The sequence below is a fragment of the Phascolarctos cinereus genome, unplaced genomic scaffold (assembly GCF_003287225.1).
Source record: "Phascolarctos cinereus isolate Bilbo 61053 unplaced genomic scaffold, phaCin_HiC Scaffold_5;HRSCAF=322, whole genome shotgun sequence".
Taxonomy (NCBI): domain Eukaryota; kingdom Metazoa; phylum Chordata; class Mammalia; order Diprotodontia; family Phascolarctidae; genus Phascolarctos; species Phascolarctos cinereus.
In genome coordinates this window covers 315,226,802-315,241,458 of record NW_027555958.1, presented here as the reverse complement: position 1 = coordinate 315,241,458, position 14,657 = coordinate 315,226,802, and the positions used below count along the sequence as shown (strand labels likewise).

General features: G+C 48.9%; 1 protein-coding gene across 1 annotated transcript in view; it reads left to right on the top strand.

Moving 5' to 3' along the window:
* Nucleotides 1-14,657, top strand: part of TSPOAP1 (TSPO associated protein 1) — a 40,748-nt gene that overhangs the window by 21,862 nt on the left and 4,229 nt on the right. The window contains 15 exon segments of the mRNA XM_020991887.2: nt 1,109-1,918; nt 2,355-2,506; nt 2,864-3,256; nt 3,367-3,600; nt 6,203-6,382; nt 7,123-7,650; nt 7,652-7,978; nt 8,688-8,787; nt 9,296-9,375; nt 9,377-9,448; nt 11,021-11,189; nt 11,603-11,674; nt 13,355-13,461; nt 13,574-13,645; nt 14,017-14,145. Of these exon segments, the coding sequence (XP_020847546.2) occupies nt 1,109-1,918; nt 2,355-2,506; nt 2,864-3,256; nt 3,367-3,600; nt 6,203-6,382; nt 7,123-7,650; nt 7,652-7,978; nt 8,688-8,787; nt 9,296-9,375; nt 9,377-9,448; nt 11,021-11,189; nt 11,603-11,674; nt 13,355-13,461; nt 13,574-13,645; nt 14,017-14,145 (3,425 nt within the window).

The following is a 14,657-nucleotide window of genomic DNA, read 5'->3' as shown; positions in this document are numbered from 1 at the left end:
TCTGTTTGCTTTAGTTTCTTCACCTGTAAAATGGGAATGATAATAGCACCTACCTCTCAGGGTTGTCTTGAGGATTAAATGAGATAACTTTAGTGCCTGGCACACAGTAGGTATTTAATAAATTTTTGTTTCCTTCCCTGTCTCCCTTCCTCCTAAAGACCTGAGGGTATCCTTGCCTTTGTCATTTCTAAGCCCCATGTCCTTGTCTTTTCTTGGAGGTCATTTGAAAGTCTAAACCCTTACTTTTTACCTCTTGGCTCCACCCTACCTGAAAAACTGGGGTCAAGGACTAGGTGTGTGGGGCTGTGGAGGGAGTACAATAAAGGGAAGTATATGAAGGTGAGTCATTCATTCAACAAATATATATTAGTCACTATATTTAAAGCACTATTACATTTTCTCTGGGTGGGATATGAAGGCAAATAAGTTAGCCATAACTTCCCATTGTGTTTATCATCACTTCACAGGTTTGGGTTTGCCAAGGTTGAGCCTTCTGAGATTGTGTTTTGGGGCAGTTGTGTGGCACAGTGGATAAAGGAATGGCCATGGAGTCAGGAGGACCTGAGTTCAAATCTGGCCTCACTAGCTGTGTGACCAAAGCATGTCACTTAACCTTGTTAGCCTCAGTTTTCTCATCTGTAAAATGAGCTGGAGAAGGAAATGGCAAACCACTCCATTATCTTTGCCAAGAAGACCTCAAATTGGGTCACGAAGAGTCAGACAGGACTGAAAACAACTGAACAATAACTTTCTGACTCCAGGCCCAGGGCTTTAGCCACTGCACTGCCACTTAGCTGCCTCATCATGGTGTGAAATGACCCTAGATTTTGCAAGGTTATATTATTAAGGGAACTTAAATTCTGGTAAGTTCTACCCCATGCCGTGTCATATGGAATTGGGATGGGATGAAGCTTTCTGACTCGTCTGCCTGGCGTTCTATGAACTATGGCGCCGCCTAGCTGCTCTGTGGTTGGATTAAGTTACTTCAAATACAATACTTACAATCCTCCATTGTTAAAACATTTAAACAGAAGTTTTCAATCAGGGCTAGACAATGGCTTCTCAGAGTTCGCTTCCCTTTCTTCTTGTCTCTTCGCCCTTTGTGCAGGGGAGCTGATGGATGGCCGCCGGGGCTTGGTCCCCTCCAACTTTGTGGAGCGAGTATCGGATGATGACCTCATGATGTCACTGCCCCCAGAGCTGATGGACCTGTCTCATAGCTCAGGCCCTGAGCTCAGTTTTCTGAGTGGTGGTGGGGCTGCTAGCAGTGGGGGTCAGAGCAGTGGAGGAGGCAGCCAGGCTAGGCATGAGGAGGAGAGGAATGAGCTCAGCCCCAGCCCCCTGCTGGACCCCCCTGCCGTGCCTTATCCCCGACACTTGGCTGTCCTAAAGCAGTTGGCCCACAGTGTGGTGCTGACGTGGGAACCTCCTTTGGATGGGGCTGAGGTTCAGGGTTACCACGTCTGTGTGAATGGAAAGCTGCATCAGGCCCTGGGCCCTGGAACACCCCGAAAAGCTGTGCTGGAGCATCTGGACCTGCAGTCAGGGACCTGCTGTGTGTCTGTGCAGGCTGTGACCAGCCAGGGCAGCTCAGACCCTCTTTGCTGCTGTGTTATGGTAGGGGCAGGAGCTGGGCCGGCCCCCAGCCAGCTGCGGGTCCGCCGAGTGACCGCCACATCTGCTGAAATCACCTGGGTGCCCAGCAACAGTAACCTTGCCCATGCCGTCTACCTCAATGGGGAGGAGTGCCCACCTGCACGTCCAGGTACCTACTGGGGCACCTTCTGCCACCTGTGTCCTGGCACACCCTACCAGGCCCGAGTGGAGGCCCGGCCCTTCACACTTGGGCCTTCGGAACCAAGCTGGGAGAAGCTACAAAATCGAGTGGCTGTTGTACATTTCACCACTTTGGCAGCAGGTATGAAGGGCAAGGAATGACCAGGGCTGGGCCACTGGAGATTGCGCGGCAGATTGAGTCACTTCTTTGAAAGCCTGTTCTCAGGAAATTTAAGCTACTGAGAAGAGTGTCAGAGGCTCAGGGCTGCTCCCCCTTCCCTGGGGATGATCAGTGGAGCTCTTTGTCCTCTCAGGAGGTCCTAAACTTTAGACATGGATGGGACTTTAGATATCATTGAGTTCAAATCCTTCAGCTTACAGATAAGGAAAGACCCAGAGAAATGACTTTGTCCAAGGTCACATGCATAAATAGCAGAGCTAGGATCTGAACCTAGGTCTTTTGATTCCAAACCAAGTACTCTTTCTGCTATGCTGCATCATTCCCTCTTTCCAGGGATGGGGTGGGTGGGTGAGTGGGTGGACCCTTGGCTGACTTTCTATTCCCCTCCCTCCTCTAGGCCCCCCAGATGCTCCCCTAGATGTGCAGATTGAGCAAGGCCCCTCTCCAGGGATCTTGGTCATTAGCTGGCTCCCAGTCACCATTGATGCTGCTGGATCATCCAATGGCGTCCGGGTCACAGGTTATGCTGTTTATGCTGATGGACAGAAGGTACCACATTGGGATGCAGGGAGTCGTGCCCACATTCTAGCCCCTTCATGCACTATGCCCTTAGTGGTAGGTCACTGGCCCCTGTTGCAGATGAAGGAGAAGACCCTCAGTCCTTCCTTTCTAGTAACTCACAAATAGCTGACTATCCCGTGCCTCACATAGTGACGCTGTAAACTCTAGGCATCCAGGGTGGGAGTATTCTGGGGAGTGGTTGTTTCTTCCTTAAGCCTTAGGATTTCCTTCTTTCCCCTGCTAGGCATTGGGAGGGGGCCATTGGGGATGTGAGATGGGGAGGTGACCTTATGGTAGGGATGGGTGCTAAAGACGGTTTTCGTTCCTGTGCCCCCCATACCCCAGATTATGGAGGTTGCCTCCCCAACAGCAGGCAGTGTGCTGGTAGACCTGTCTCAGCTACAATTGCTACGGGTGTGTCGGGAGGTGGTGGTACGCACCATGTCCCCTCATGGAGAATCTGTCGATTCCATCCCGGCCCAACTTCCTCCAGCCTTGGCTCTGGCCTGCCCACCCCCTCTGGTTCTCAGACCATCTGCCGCCTCCCTGTTGCTTTCTGCAAGCCCTGAGGCCGAGTCCCCTCCTTGCCCTGCCGCTCTGGGCCCTGGGGATTCAAAGCCCCTCTCTCAGCACCAAGATCCTCCTGGAAGCCGAGACATTGCAGAAGACCTCTCCGGCAGCCCCTTGGAGACAACAGAGAGGCTCTCCCAAGAGGACTCCACAGGGGATGGCCTGCAGGTGGTTATATTGGGAAATTCTTCGTCTGGGCCAAGACCTTAACTGTTGGGAGTTCTGGGCCCTGAGTGCCTGCACACAGTCTTCTCCCTATTCATTGCTTCCTTTTTCAGGAGGAGGCTAGAACCCTCACAACAGCAAGATGGGCCGCTGCAGGCAAGAGAGGCCAGGGTACAGGGCCTCCTGTGTCAGGGAAGAAGGAAGAGGAGGCAGCCGTGGTGGTGGAGAAGGGGCTAGGAGAGTCAGCTCCTGACCCTTGCCCAGCTCCAGGAGCCCCTGCTGAGAGGATGCTGGGGGTAGAGACTGGTCGAGGAGAGATTGGGCCTGGGCTCCGCACCAGGGCTGAGGTGAGCACAGGGGGACAGTGCACAGGCCAGAGGATTGTAGTCACAGCAGGGGGACAGTACCTTGAGGAGCTAGGCCCAGGGTCTATGACTCTTCCCCATCTTCTACAGCTGACCAGTATCTTCTTTGTCTACGTGTCAGAATGGAACTCTTTCCCCCCACCAATCACTATTTAGATGGTGCTGGGGAGGGGGGTTTACAAAGTGCTTTACCTATGTGTGATTTCATTTGTGTCTCGGAATAAGCCTATGAGGTAGGAGGGGGTGAGGCAAATAGAATCTCAAAAAGGAAAAAGACTGGCTTCCAAAGCCTCCTTTTCTTTCCTTTACTCCATCAATTAGTGCTTAATAAATGCTTTCATTAATCAACACTCTTGATGAGCTCCAAAATATTCTGCAAACCTGTGTCTCCCTGTGGTCACCCCTATTCTATCAAAGGGGAGAAGAGGCCCAGAGAGGATGAGTGGCCTATTTACTAGAGGTCACTGCACAAAAGTCTGTGCTTGGGCTTGGCATGAGTACCTTCTTTGCTCGGAGTAGGAGTTGAGTTTTCCTAAAGGACCTTATTACTACTTATGGGAAAGAAGGGAGAATAAAATCAACTCACAGAAGATAAGAATTGATGAGTTCCAGAGTGCTAGGATCAGATTTCTTTTTTCTTTTTTTTTCTTTTTATGTATTTATTTATTTAAAAAAAATTTTTTTCCATATGCTTTTGAGTTGAAAATTTTTTCTCCCTTTTTCTCCCCCCCCCCAAGACGGTGCACAATCTGACACAGGTTTTACATTTACATACCCATTAAACATATTTTCACATTAGTGAAGTTGTAAGTGAAAATTAAAACCAATAGGAGGAACCATCAGAAAGATGAAACAAAACTCAACTGAAGGTAAAAATAAGTGAGAGCAATTCGACTTCCATAGTTCTTTCTTCGGATGTGGATAGCATTTTCCATCCCGCGGCCTCTGGAGATGTCTTAGATCCTCGTAATGCTGAGAAGGGTTCAGTTTAACATTCTTAGTCATTGCATAACGTGGCTGCTATTGTATACAAAGTCCTCTTGGTTCTGCTCACTTCACTCAGCATCAGACCATATAAGTCTTCCCAGGTTTTTCTGAAGTCAGCCTGTTCATCATTTCTTATAGAACAATAGTATTAGGATCAGATTTCTTATCTCTGCAGAGCTTAACTAGGTTAATTCTGGTCACTGGGGAAAACAGTAAGACCTCCTTCGGCAGGAGAAATTGGGAGGGGAGAGGGGGTTAGAAACCTCAGGACCCAGATCCTACTGGGGAAGAGACCCTGCAACTTGAGTAGAGACCTCAGGATGACCCAAGGCCATGGCTGTGGCAGGGAGCAAGGCCGAAGTAGAAGGAAGCCATCTGTGGAGTTTCCAATTAGAATTAATTAATTCTTGCTAACTAGGTGCTAAGCTCATGGTCTCTGCCTGCTGAAGGAGCACTGCTGTTGTCAGTGCTCTCTAAATTCTGGTGCCATGAGTCCTGGTTATCCTGTATCTAGCTATCAATTATGGCCACAGCTTGCTGGATTAAGTAGCTCCTTTCTGTAGAGGGAGAGGGAGAGGGAGGGAGGGAGAGAGAGAGAGAGGTGAGAAGGAGGGAGGGAGAGAGAGAGAGGAGAGAGAAGGAGGGAGGGAGGGAAAGGGGGGGAGAGAGGGGACACAGAGAGAGAGAGAACATGAATGAGAGCGCCTAACCCCTTCCCCACAAACTCTCAGTTCTCTCCCACCCCTACTCTCCTTCAAAGCTGGTACCCCTTCTGGTGTTTCAGTCAAATTCTGTGATCAGTTCTTTCAGAAACCATTAATCTGCCATATTAGCAAGACTTCCCCCCAGCCATAGGAAGTAAAAGACCATTTCTTCATTTCTTCAGGGCTAAGATTATCATTCTGCTTTTTCAGAAGAGGAAACAGGTCCAGAGAGGTAGCAGGGTGTAGTGGAAAGAATGCTGGCCTCGGAGTGAGAAGAGGCAAAAAAAATCTCAAAAATTTGAATGAAAATGCCAACCTTAGCCCTGACATTTAACTAGATGAGTGACTCTAGGCCAGTCATCTCCACTGTCTGAGCCTCAGTTTATTCCTCTGTAAAATGGGAATAACAAATACTTGACCACTTACCTCACCAGGGCTATTGTGAGGAAAACATCTGGTCAATGTGAATTATTGTTATTATTATAGCTATTAATATAGGTAGCAAATACCACTCACTGTGCTGGGGCTCAAACAATCTCCCGCTCCCCATTCCCTTCCCTTCCCCTTCCCCCTTCTTGCTTCTCTCTCCTTCCCTTCTCCTCCACCATTGTCCCTCATCTTCCTTCTTGGCCTCCTCCTCATTTTCTCTCTTTCTCTTTCCTGTATCAACACCTTTCACTATCTCATTTCTTTTTCCTTTTCTTTCTCTTCCCAATATCTTTCCTCACCTTCTTTTTCCTTTTCCCTCTTTTCCCCCACCCCCCCATTTTCTGTCTTGCCCCTTTCTCTCCCTTCCTTTTTTCTTTCTTCATTCTTCCCCCTAAATGTCTTGTGGGGAGGGACTCCTTCCCATTTCATACACTTATGCCTTCTCCCCTGTCCCTTTTCCCCAGCAGAGGGAGGATGCTGCTGAGGTTGGGGCCCGCCTGACAAACTCTCTCATGGACCATGGCCGAAGCTCTGACCTGTCAGACATCCAAGAGGAAGAGGAGGAAGAAGAGGAGGAGCCAGGGCCAGAGTCTCTCTCTTCCCCCCAGCATGGGGAGACCAACAACAGGGAGAATGGTGCCAAGGTAATGGGGGTGAGGGGAGTCAGACCGAGGCTGGTCCTTCCTGGGCCACTTCTGCAGCATCTCTTGAGTACCAGTGATGTACTAGTCACCATGTTGAGCTTCGAGCAAAGGAGACCAGGAGGATGAGGTTAACTTTGTGACCCTTCTGGGGATGAAAGGGGGAAAGAGGAAGCTTTTTCTATTCCTTCATCATGGTGCCTGGAAGAGGTCTTCTAGGACTGGGAGAACCGCAGAGATGGAGCCCAGACTGGATGGTGGAAGGACAGGGAAGGTTACTTCATGAATCTGGGCTTGGATAAATAGGATCTGAGGTCCTCAAGCTGGGGACTGGTGGGAAGGGGATGCAGGGAAGAAAGCCCTCGTGTTCAACTTCCATTAAGATATGTCTGTCACTCAACATCACCTCCCAGTCCCGGGGCCCACATATTCCTTCACTGAAGCCCAAGGATTGGAATGTGAGGAATCAGGAGACATAGCTTCTTCTTCTGGCTCTGCCTTCTGCATGCCGTGACCTCCATGGGGTCACTAGCATTCTCTGGCCCTCTTTTCTCCTTTGATAGAACAGGGAGAGGTGGTTGGAAAGTACTTAGGAGGAAGGTGAGGGGGAGATGTTTGATTGTCCTAACCCTCCCACCCACTCCAACCCCAACTTCTGGATGGTGTTAACCCTTTTCTCCTCTTTCCCAATGACCCCCTCATTCCTGTTACTGCCCATGTCCTCTCCCCCACCCCCACCCCAGCCGGACTCTTGTGAGACAGACAGTGATGAAGAGATCCTAGAGCAGATTCTTGAGCTCCCTTTTCAACAGTTTTGCAGCAAGAAGCTCTTTAGCATCCCCGAAGAGGAAGAAGAAGAGGTGGAAGAAGAGAAGGAAGAGAAAGAGGAGGAAAAGAAGGGGCCAGGTGGCTCCTTGACTTATACCCACTTGCCAGAGCCCCAGGGGGTGGGACTAAATCGCTCTGGTAGCCGCCTCTGGGAGTTGAGACCATCCCCCTTGACCCCTGACTCTTCCCTGGGAAGGGACCCCCCTGAGGAGCTTACCCCCTGCCAGCCTGGAGGGAGCCCCCTGGGGAGCCGGCGGAGGGGAGGGGGCTCCCCTGAGAAACTGCCTGCCCGCAAACGACCTCCTGACCTCCGAGAGCACTGCAGTCGCCTTCTTGGCAGCAGCGGGACACAGGGGTCTGGAAGGGATAGGGGTGCACCTTCATCCAATGAAGGAGTGAAATGTGGAACAGAAACTAGTGGGAAGGGGTGGCCAGGTCTATCCCCGGAGATGTCCCAGGGGCCTTGCCCCTGAGTCGGGCCTTGCCAGCTGTTTTGCCCCAAAGTGCTTGGAGATCAGTATTGAATACGACTCTGAAGATGAACAGGAGTCTGTGGGCAGTGGCAGTAGCCTCTCCTCTTCCTCCTGCTGCCCTCGAGATGGGGAGGGCCGGGGCACTGGACTGGAAGATGCCCCCCTAGGAGGAAGGCGGGGGCCACCTGGGACAAGCCCTGCCCCCAGCCACTGCCTTCGCCTCTCTAGCTGTGAGAAAGGGGAGCTGGAAAGGAAAGGCCGAAGCCTGAACTGCCGAGTGAAGGAACCACCCCCTCGGGTCTGTGTCCACCAGCCTCGGGCATCTCCTATAGTGGCTGCTGTTGTGTCTCCCCTCCCCGCTTCCTACTGTGCCAGAGTGCTTTGTGGGCTCCGCCGCTCATCTGCCAGGAGGTCCCATTCCATGCCATCCCCCATCTGCAGTGCTGGGAGTCAGGCCCCCCAGGCTCCCTCTCACCTGCTGCTTATCCCCATGCATCCTGTAGCTTCGGTGCTTCTGCTGGCTAGGCCCCTCTGCATACTACCACCTGTTGGAGGCTGGCACCAGGCTCTTCCCTGCCAGGCATCCTACCAGGCACCTGGTGCCCCTTGGCAGGATGGCCGCTTGCCTCTGGACAAGATAACAGGCCACCACGTTGAGGGGAGGGTTCTTACTGAATACCTAACCTCAGTCCTCAGGGCTGCAGCTCAAATCCATTTATCTAGGAGTTTTAGAGAGCAATGGGTGCAGAAGTGGGATAGGATTAGTGTCTTCCTTCTAGGTGTGATCTTAGGATCCATCTTGCCTGACTCAAGGTGTTGGCACAACTTAAGAGTGATTAGAAGGCTCTAGGGAGAGGCATGTTGTGTCTGGCTTTTTTTCTACCATGCTTGACTGCTGGGGAAGATGGGGTGGCAAGGAGGAAGTGGGAAAGGGCTCTGTCAGACCTAAACTGAACCCCTGGGTACCAAAGGAATGGGAGGATGATTTCTGACCCTTCTGTCTATAGACACCAGAGGCTAGAGAGCTCAGGGGCCAGGATGCTGCTGGACAGAGGTGCCCCCCCAGGAAAGGAAGTCGACCTCCCAGGCTGGGTGCAGCTGAGCTGGGTGAGTGGTTTATAAGAGACAGAGATGGGAGGCAGCTAGGTGGCACAGTGAATAGGGCTCTGACCTTGGAGTTAGGAGGACCTGAGTTCAAATGTGGTCTCAGTCACTTAACACTTACTAGCTGTGTGACCCTGGGCAAGTCACTTAACCCTGATTGCCTCACCAAAGAGAGAGAGAGAGAGAGAGAGAGAGAGAGAGAGAGAGAGAGAGAGGGAGAGACAGAGACAGAGACAGAGACAGAGACAGAGACAGAGATGGAAGAGCATTGGTTGGTGTAGGAGTAAATCCTTCCTTTCCCCTTTTCCAAGACTAATCTGGGCAGCTCCCTTCTTGGCCTTGGGAATCATCACAGTGCAGTGGAAAATGTGCTGGATTTGAAATTTGAAAGGCCTAGATTCAAATCCTGGTTCTTCCATTTGCTGCTTGCAAGGGGAGGTTGGGGTGAAGGAGGGAGATATTGGATTAGATGACCTCACAGCTCTGGATCTATGATCTGTTTGCCCCTTAGCCTTTCCAAGAAACCAGGCGAAAGAGATTTCCCCTCCAAATGAACCTGTTCGGATCTTTGTGGCTCTCTTTGACTATGACCCCCGTGTCCATGTCACCCAATCCTGATGCTGTGGAGGAAGAGCTCCCATTTCGGGAGGGTCAGCTCTTGAAGGTAAGAATGCCCTATATCCTATCATCTTGACTTCTGGTCAGAAAGTTCAGATAGCTGGTGTTTTGAGAGAGCCCTTGTGGGCAGGATCACGATAGGGGATTCCTGGGGGATTATTCCCGGGCCTGATCTTACTGTAAAACTCATCTGTGGAATGATTTGTATAGATACATTTAAGCTGTGTAAACACACACACGCACACACACACACACACACACACACACACACATACACACACACACACACACACACAGAGTCAGTCTGAGCTCTTCATCCATACTTTGATAATAAGATCATTTAATGTATCGCTTGAGCTTTCCCCTCCCTTTATGAACAAATGGCTTTCTCCCTACTTTCAGGGTTGTATGGGGGTGTGACTATACCCATGCTCTAGATGGGGGTGGTATTGGAAACTGTGAGGGACAGTGGAATGAATATGTCCCTGGTGGGGGAGTTGAACCAAAAAACAACCAGCTTGAAGCTGGAGAAGTGGGTGGAACCCAGCAGCCATTATGACATGGTGGAAAGGGCACTGCATTTGGAATCAAAATTCCTAGGTTCAAAGTGAAGCTCTGCCACTTGCTGCTTTTGTGACTTTGGGCAGATCACTAGACCTCCTGCGTCTTAGTTATTTGTAAAATGAGGAGGGAGATCATGGATTCTTAACCTGGAGTCTTAGAGGGGTGGGGTGAGGGGAAGGGCTGTCTATGAACTTGGGTGGAAATAATTAAGCCTTCATTTTCACTGACCTTTAACTGATACTTTAGCATTTCCTTCCTGTATGAATGTAGGCAACAAACATTACTAGGAGAAGGGGCCCACTGGTTTCATCAGACTTCCCAAGGGGGCTGTGACACAAAAAAAATTGGCAGCTAGTGTCAAGTGTTTGGTCTGAGGCCAGATTTGAACTCAGGTCCTCCTGACTTCAGGGCTGGAGCTCTATCCACTGCACCACCTAGCTGCCCCTAAAGATTGGCATTTAAGGATACCTTGGAGGGCCAAGCTCTGTCAATTGACAGTGTACTTTTTTTTTTTATTCACAAAGCAAAGAAAATAGAATGAAAATTTTTATTTATTTCCAAATACAATTATAAAACATTTTGTATCAGTTGACACATTTGGTCCCTCTAGTGTTAAGGTTCAATTCTAAATCCTAGGATCCTTTGAAAAAACTCAATCTTTGCCTTAGGAAACTTTAAGGGGAAGTAAGGAAGGTGAGCCTAAAGAATCTGGGGAGATGAAAATACCCTGAAGGTCTAGGCATGAACTGGTACTAGTAGGAGATAAAGACGGGACTTTTACTCTAGCAGGTCTGGGGTGCCAGTCGTTGAAGGTCAAGTAAGGCAGAGAACAGGAAATGATTGCCATTGGATGAAGTGGGACTGCATTAGTCCAGCCCTTTCTTAGTCTGGGATCCATTTATTCACATATCACATCTGTCCATTTCTTCCCTCTTTTTTTCCCCATCTCCCTATCATTTCATCCCTTTTACCCCCTCAGGATATTGTGTTGGTCCCACAGTGTGTGGTAGGGAGGCTGTCTGGTTATTAAGGTGGCTATGGTCTTTGTCCCCAGGTGTGTGGAGAAAAGGATGCTGATGGCTTCTATCGGGGAGAATGTGGAGGTCGAGTCGGCTATGTTCCCTGCAATATGGTGGCTGAGGTAGCAGTGGGCAGTCCCGTGGTAAAAAGACAGCTACTCCAGAAGGGTTACATACACCCTGACAGCCCTAATGAAGGCTCAGGTATGGTTTTTTACCCTGTTTCACATCACCAGGGGAGCTGACTAGGATGTAATGGGGTTAGGATTATAAAGAGAACATGGCTATTATTTGGTAGGGAGGTAGGCAAGGAGCCCCTTAGCTCCAGGTGAAAAAAAAAACTACCCAATTTCAATTGGGTTTGAAAATATACCCAAAGATTCATTCTGGGGCCTCAATTACTTAGTGGAAAACATTCAGAAGTTCTCAAGATGATTGGGCTAGTTAGGAGGGGGGAGGCCTCAGTGCCTGAACTCAGGAATTTAGTCTAATTCTATGGTGGCCATAGAATCCACAAGGGAAGTTTTGACATTGAGAACTTGGAATGGTCTTTGCTCTATTTCCTCTCCTTTCCTCTGTCTCACTGTTTATCTCATTCATCATCTGGCTTTGTTTAGGGAATGGCCCCTTCCCGCCACTTGCTCCTCATCCGGCTGGGCCACCCCCCAAACCTCGGAGATCCAAGAAAGGTAGGCAGTTGTTTTGGTACCCAGTGAGAGGGGGCATCAAGAATTAAGGCACTGTCTGACTTCGCAGGAGCCACTTAGAAGCTCTGGGGGGTCTCTGACCCCAGTGGTCAACCCCAGCTGTGTGTAGTATCTGGAAAGAGAATTTGGACTGGGAGTTAGGAGACCTGGGTGCCAGTCCTGACCCTGATAATAACGAACTCTGTGATGTTTGGCAAATCATCCAACCTCTCTGAGTATCTTCATCTGTACAATAAGGAGGTGGGCTAGATGTTCTCTAAAGGTTCATTGCCTCTTAAACAATCTATGATTTTCTAATGATTCTTCTTTAAATGATATTTTATTTTTCCCAGTTGCATGTAAGGACAATTTTTAACATTCTTTTTTTTTTTTTTGGAATTTTGAGTTCCAAATTTTCTCCCTCCTTCCATGCCCTTCCCCCATCCCTGAAATAGTAGCAATTTGTTATACATGTGCAATCATGCAAAATGTATTTCCATATTAGTCATGCTGTGAAAGAAAACACAGACCAAAACAAAGAAAGAAAGTGAAAAGTATAATGTTTCAAACTCCATCAATTTTTTTCTCTGGATGTGGATAGCATTTTCCTTTGTGCATCTTTTGGAATTGTCTTGGATCATTGTATTGCTGGGAACAGCTGAGTCATTCACAGTTGCTCATCATATGATATTGCTGTTACTGTGTGCAATGTTCTCCTGGTTCTGCTCACTTCACTTTGCATGAGTTCGGATAATGATTCTTTTCAAAAAAAAATTAATGTCTTTTTTTAATCACCTAAATTTCCCACTGTACCTTTCTCTGCCAAGAAAGCCATAGAATATAATAAAGAAATTTCTCTTATGATTCTGATCTGGGAGGGGTGGGGCCAGTGTCAAGCCTGAGGGATAGGGGAGAAGGGAGAGGACCAGAGGAGCCTAGGAATCTTCTTGTCCATAGCTGAGCCAGAGTGCTGCCAGTCCTGCAATGGGGAAGACCCAAGCTTGGGCTGCCTAGTAACAAGGGAAATGGAGGGAAGGACAAAAATGATACAACCCAGTAGTGCAGTAGATAGAATACTGAGCTTGGAGTTGTGAAGACTTGAGTTCAATTTGTCTGCAGACACTAACTGCAGTCACTAATGTGACCCATGGCAAGTAATTTTTAGCCAATGTCAGCCTCAGTTTTCTTATCTATAAAAATGTGGGTAATAATAACACTTATCTCACAGAATTGTTATGAAAGTCAAATGAGATAATAATTGTAAATTGCTTTGCAGATCTTAAAGTGCATATAAATGCTATTATTATTATCATCATTCTTATAACACCCCCATGATGGACTTTAAATGTAGAATGAGACATACATTTTTGGACATGGTCAATGTGGAAGTTTGTTTTGCTTATTTGTTATGAGGACTTTCTTTTTCTTCTTTTTCTTTTCTTTCTTTTAATTGTTCTGTGGGGGTCAGGAGTGGGAGGGAGAGAAAATAAATTCTTGTTCATTGGAAAGAGAAAGTTAAATTTTTAAAAATTGTTATACCTCTAACCTCTCCTTAAGGAATAATGCCAGGTTGAGAGGGTCAACCTAAGCCTCTGACCACCAGCTAATGGGGTGGGAAGAGGAGAAGGGGAAAGGGAGCTTCAGGTAAAAGGAAGAAAGGGCTTGTTCTTTGTCTCCCTTCAGGCTCCTCCTCTCAGCCAGATGCCAGGGCCAGCCCCAGCACATCCCGTTCCATGGTTGCTGCCTTTGATTATAACCCTCGAGAGAACTCTCCCAATGTGGATGTGGAGGTAAGGATCTTTCCTGCAAAGAGATACCTGGTTGGGGTTCTCCCAAGGTGGGTTCCCTGGGCACTGACTTCCCCCAAGCCACTGGAGCTTACCTGGGCATCTCCCTCTACAGGCCGAGCTGTCCTTCAAAGCTGGGGATGTCATCACAGTGTTCGGGGCCATGGATGATGATGGCTTCTACTATGTGAGGGGTGGCAGATAAGGACTTTGTCTCTCTCTGCTCCCTAGTTTCTGGCTCCTTCAGGGTTGGACATGAAGCAGGGGGAGATATCAGGGAAAGGGGGGGGGTCCCTGAAAGCTGGGAGGGGCAGGGCAGGAGAGACCTAACTTTAGACTCACCTTTCCCTCCAGCAGTACTTTACTGATAGTGTGGACAGGGTGGTTGGTGTTGGCCATAGGTCCTGTCCCCAGGGGAACCTGATTAAAGGAGAGAGAGAGATATGCAGGGTAGGGAAGGGATCTCCAGAAATCTAGTCCAGTAGGAGAGGAGGTTCCTTAATACACTGCATGATTCCCCCCCCCCCCACCGCAACATCCTTGGTGTCTTTCCCACAGGGAGAGCTGAATGGACAAAGGGGCCTTGTCCCATCCAATTTTCTGGAGGGCGTAGTCTCTGGTGAGTACAGGAGAGTAGCCGGGCCACCTAAGGAAAAGGATGCTGGGGTCCTTACAGCTGAGAGCCAGGTAAGCACAGAACCAGTGTATCAGCCTCTTCTATCTCCCCTTAGATACAGATGGAGACAGAGTAGTCAAGGATAGTAGTGGGGAAAGGATGGATGAAGCCTAAGGGATGGTTGGGACTATACCACAATGGTTGAGGCAGGAAGATACTAGCTCCAGACCACAGTCTGCTCTCACAGGGCTGAATGATCCAAAGCCCTGGATAGCTTAAACCCTGAATGTTTTAACCTCTTCCAGAATTGAGAGCCTGACCCCAACCTCTGGGGCAGAAACTATTATGTCATACATGACCAGTGAATTGGAAGAGACAGGTAATAAGGAGTCCGGGTAATTAACAAAGTGGAGAGTGAATCCTTAGATATTCTAGTCATTCACTTGGGATTCAGGCTCTCTGGATCTCTGAGACTGATGGTTGCATCACTCACTCCTACTTGGGCACTGGCCGAGGGTGGAGGCCAGATCAGTAGGTACTGAGGGTACTGGATTAAGTCAGACAGAGCCCATTGTGGAAGGAG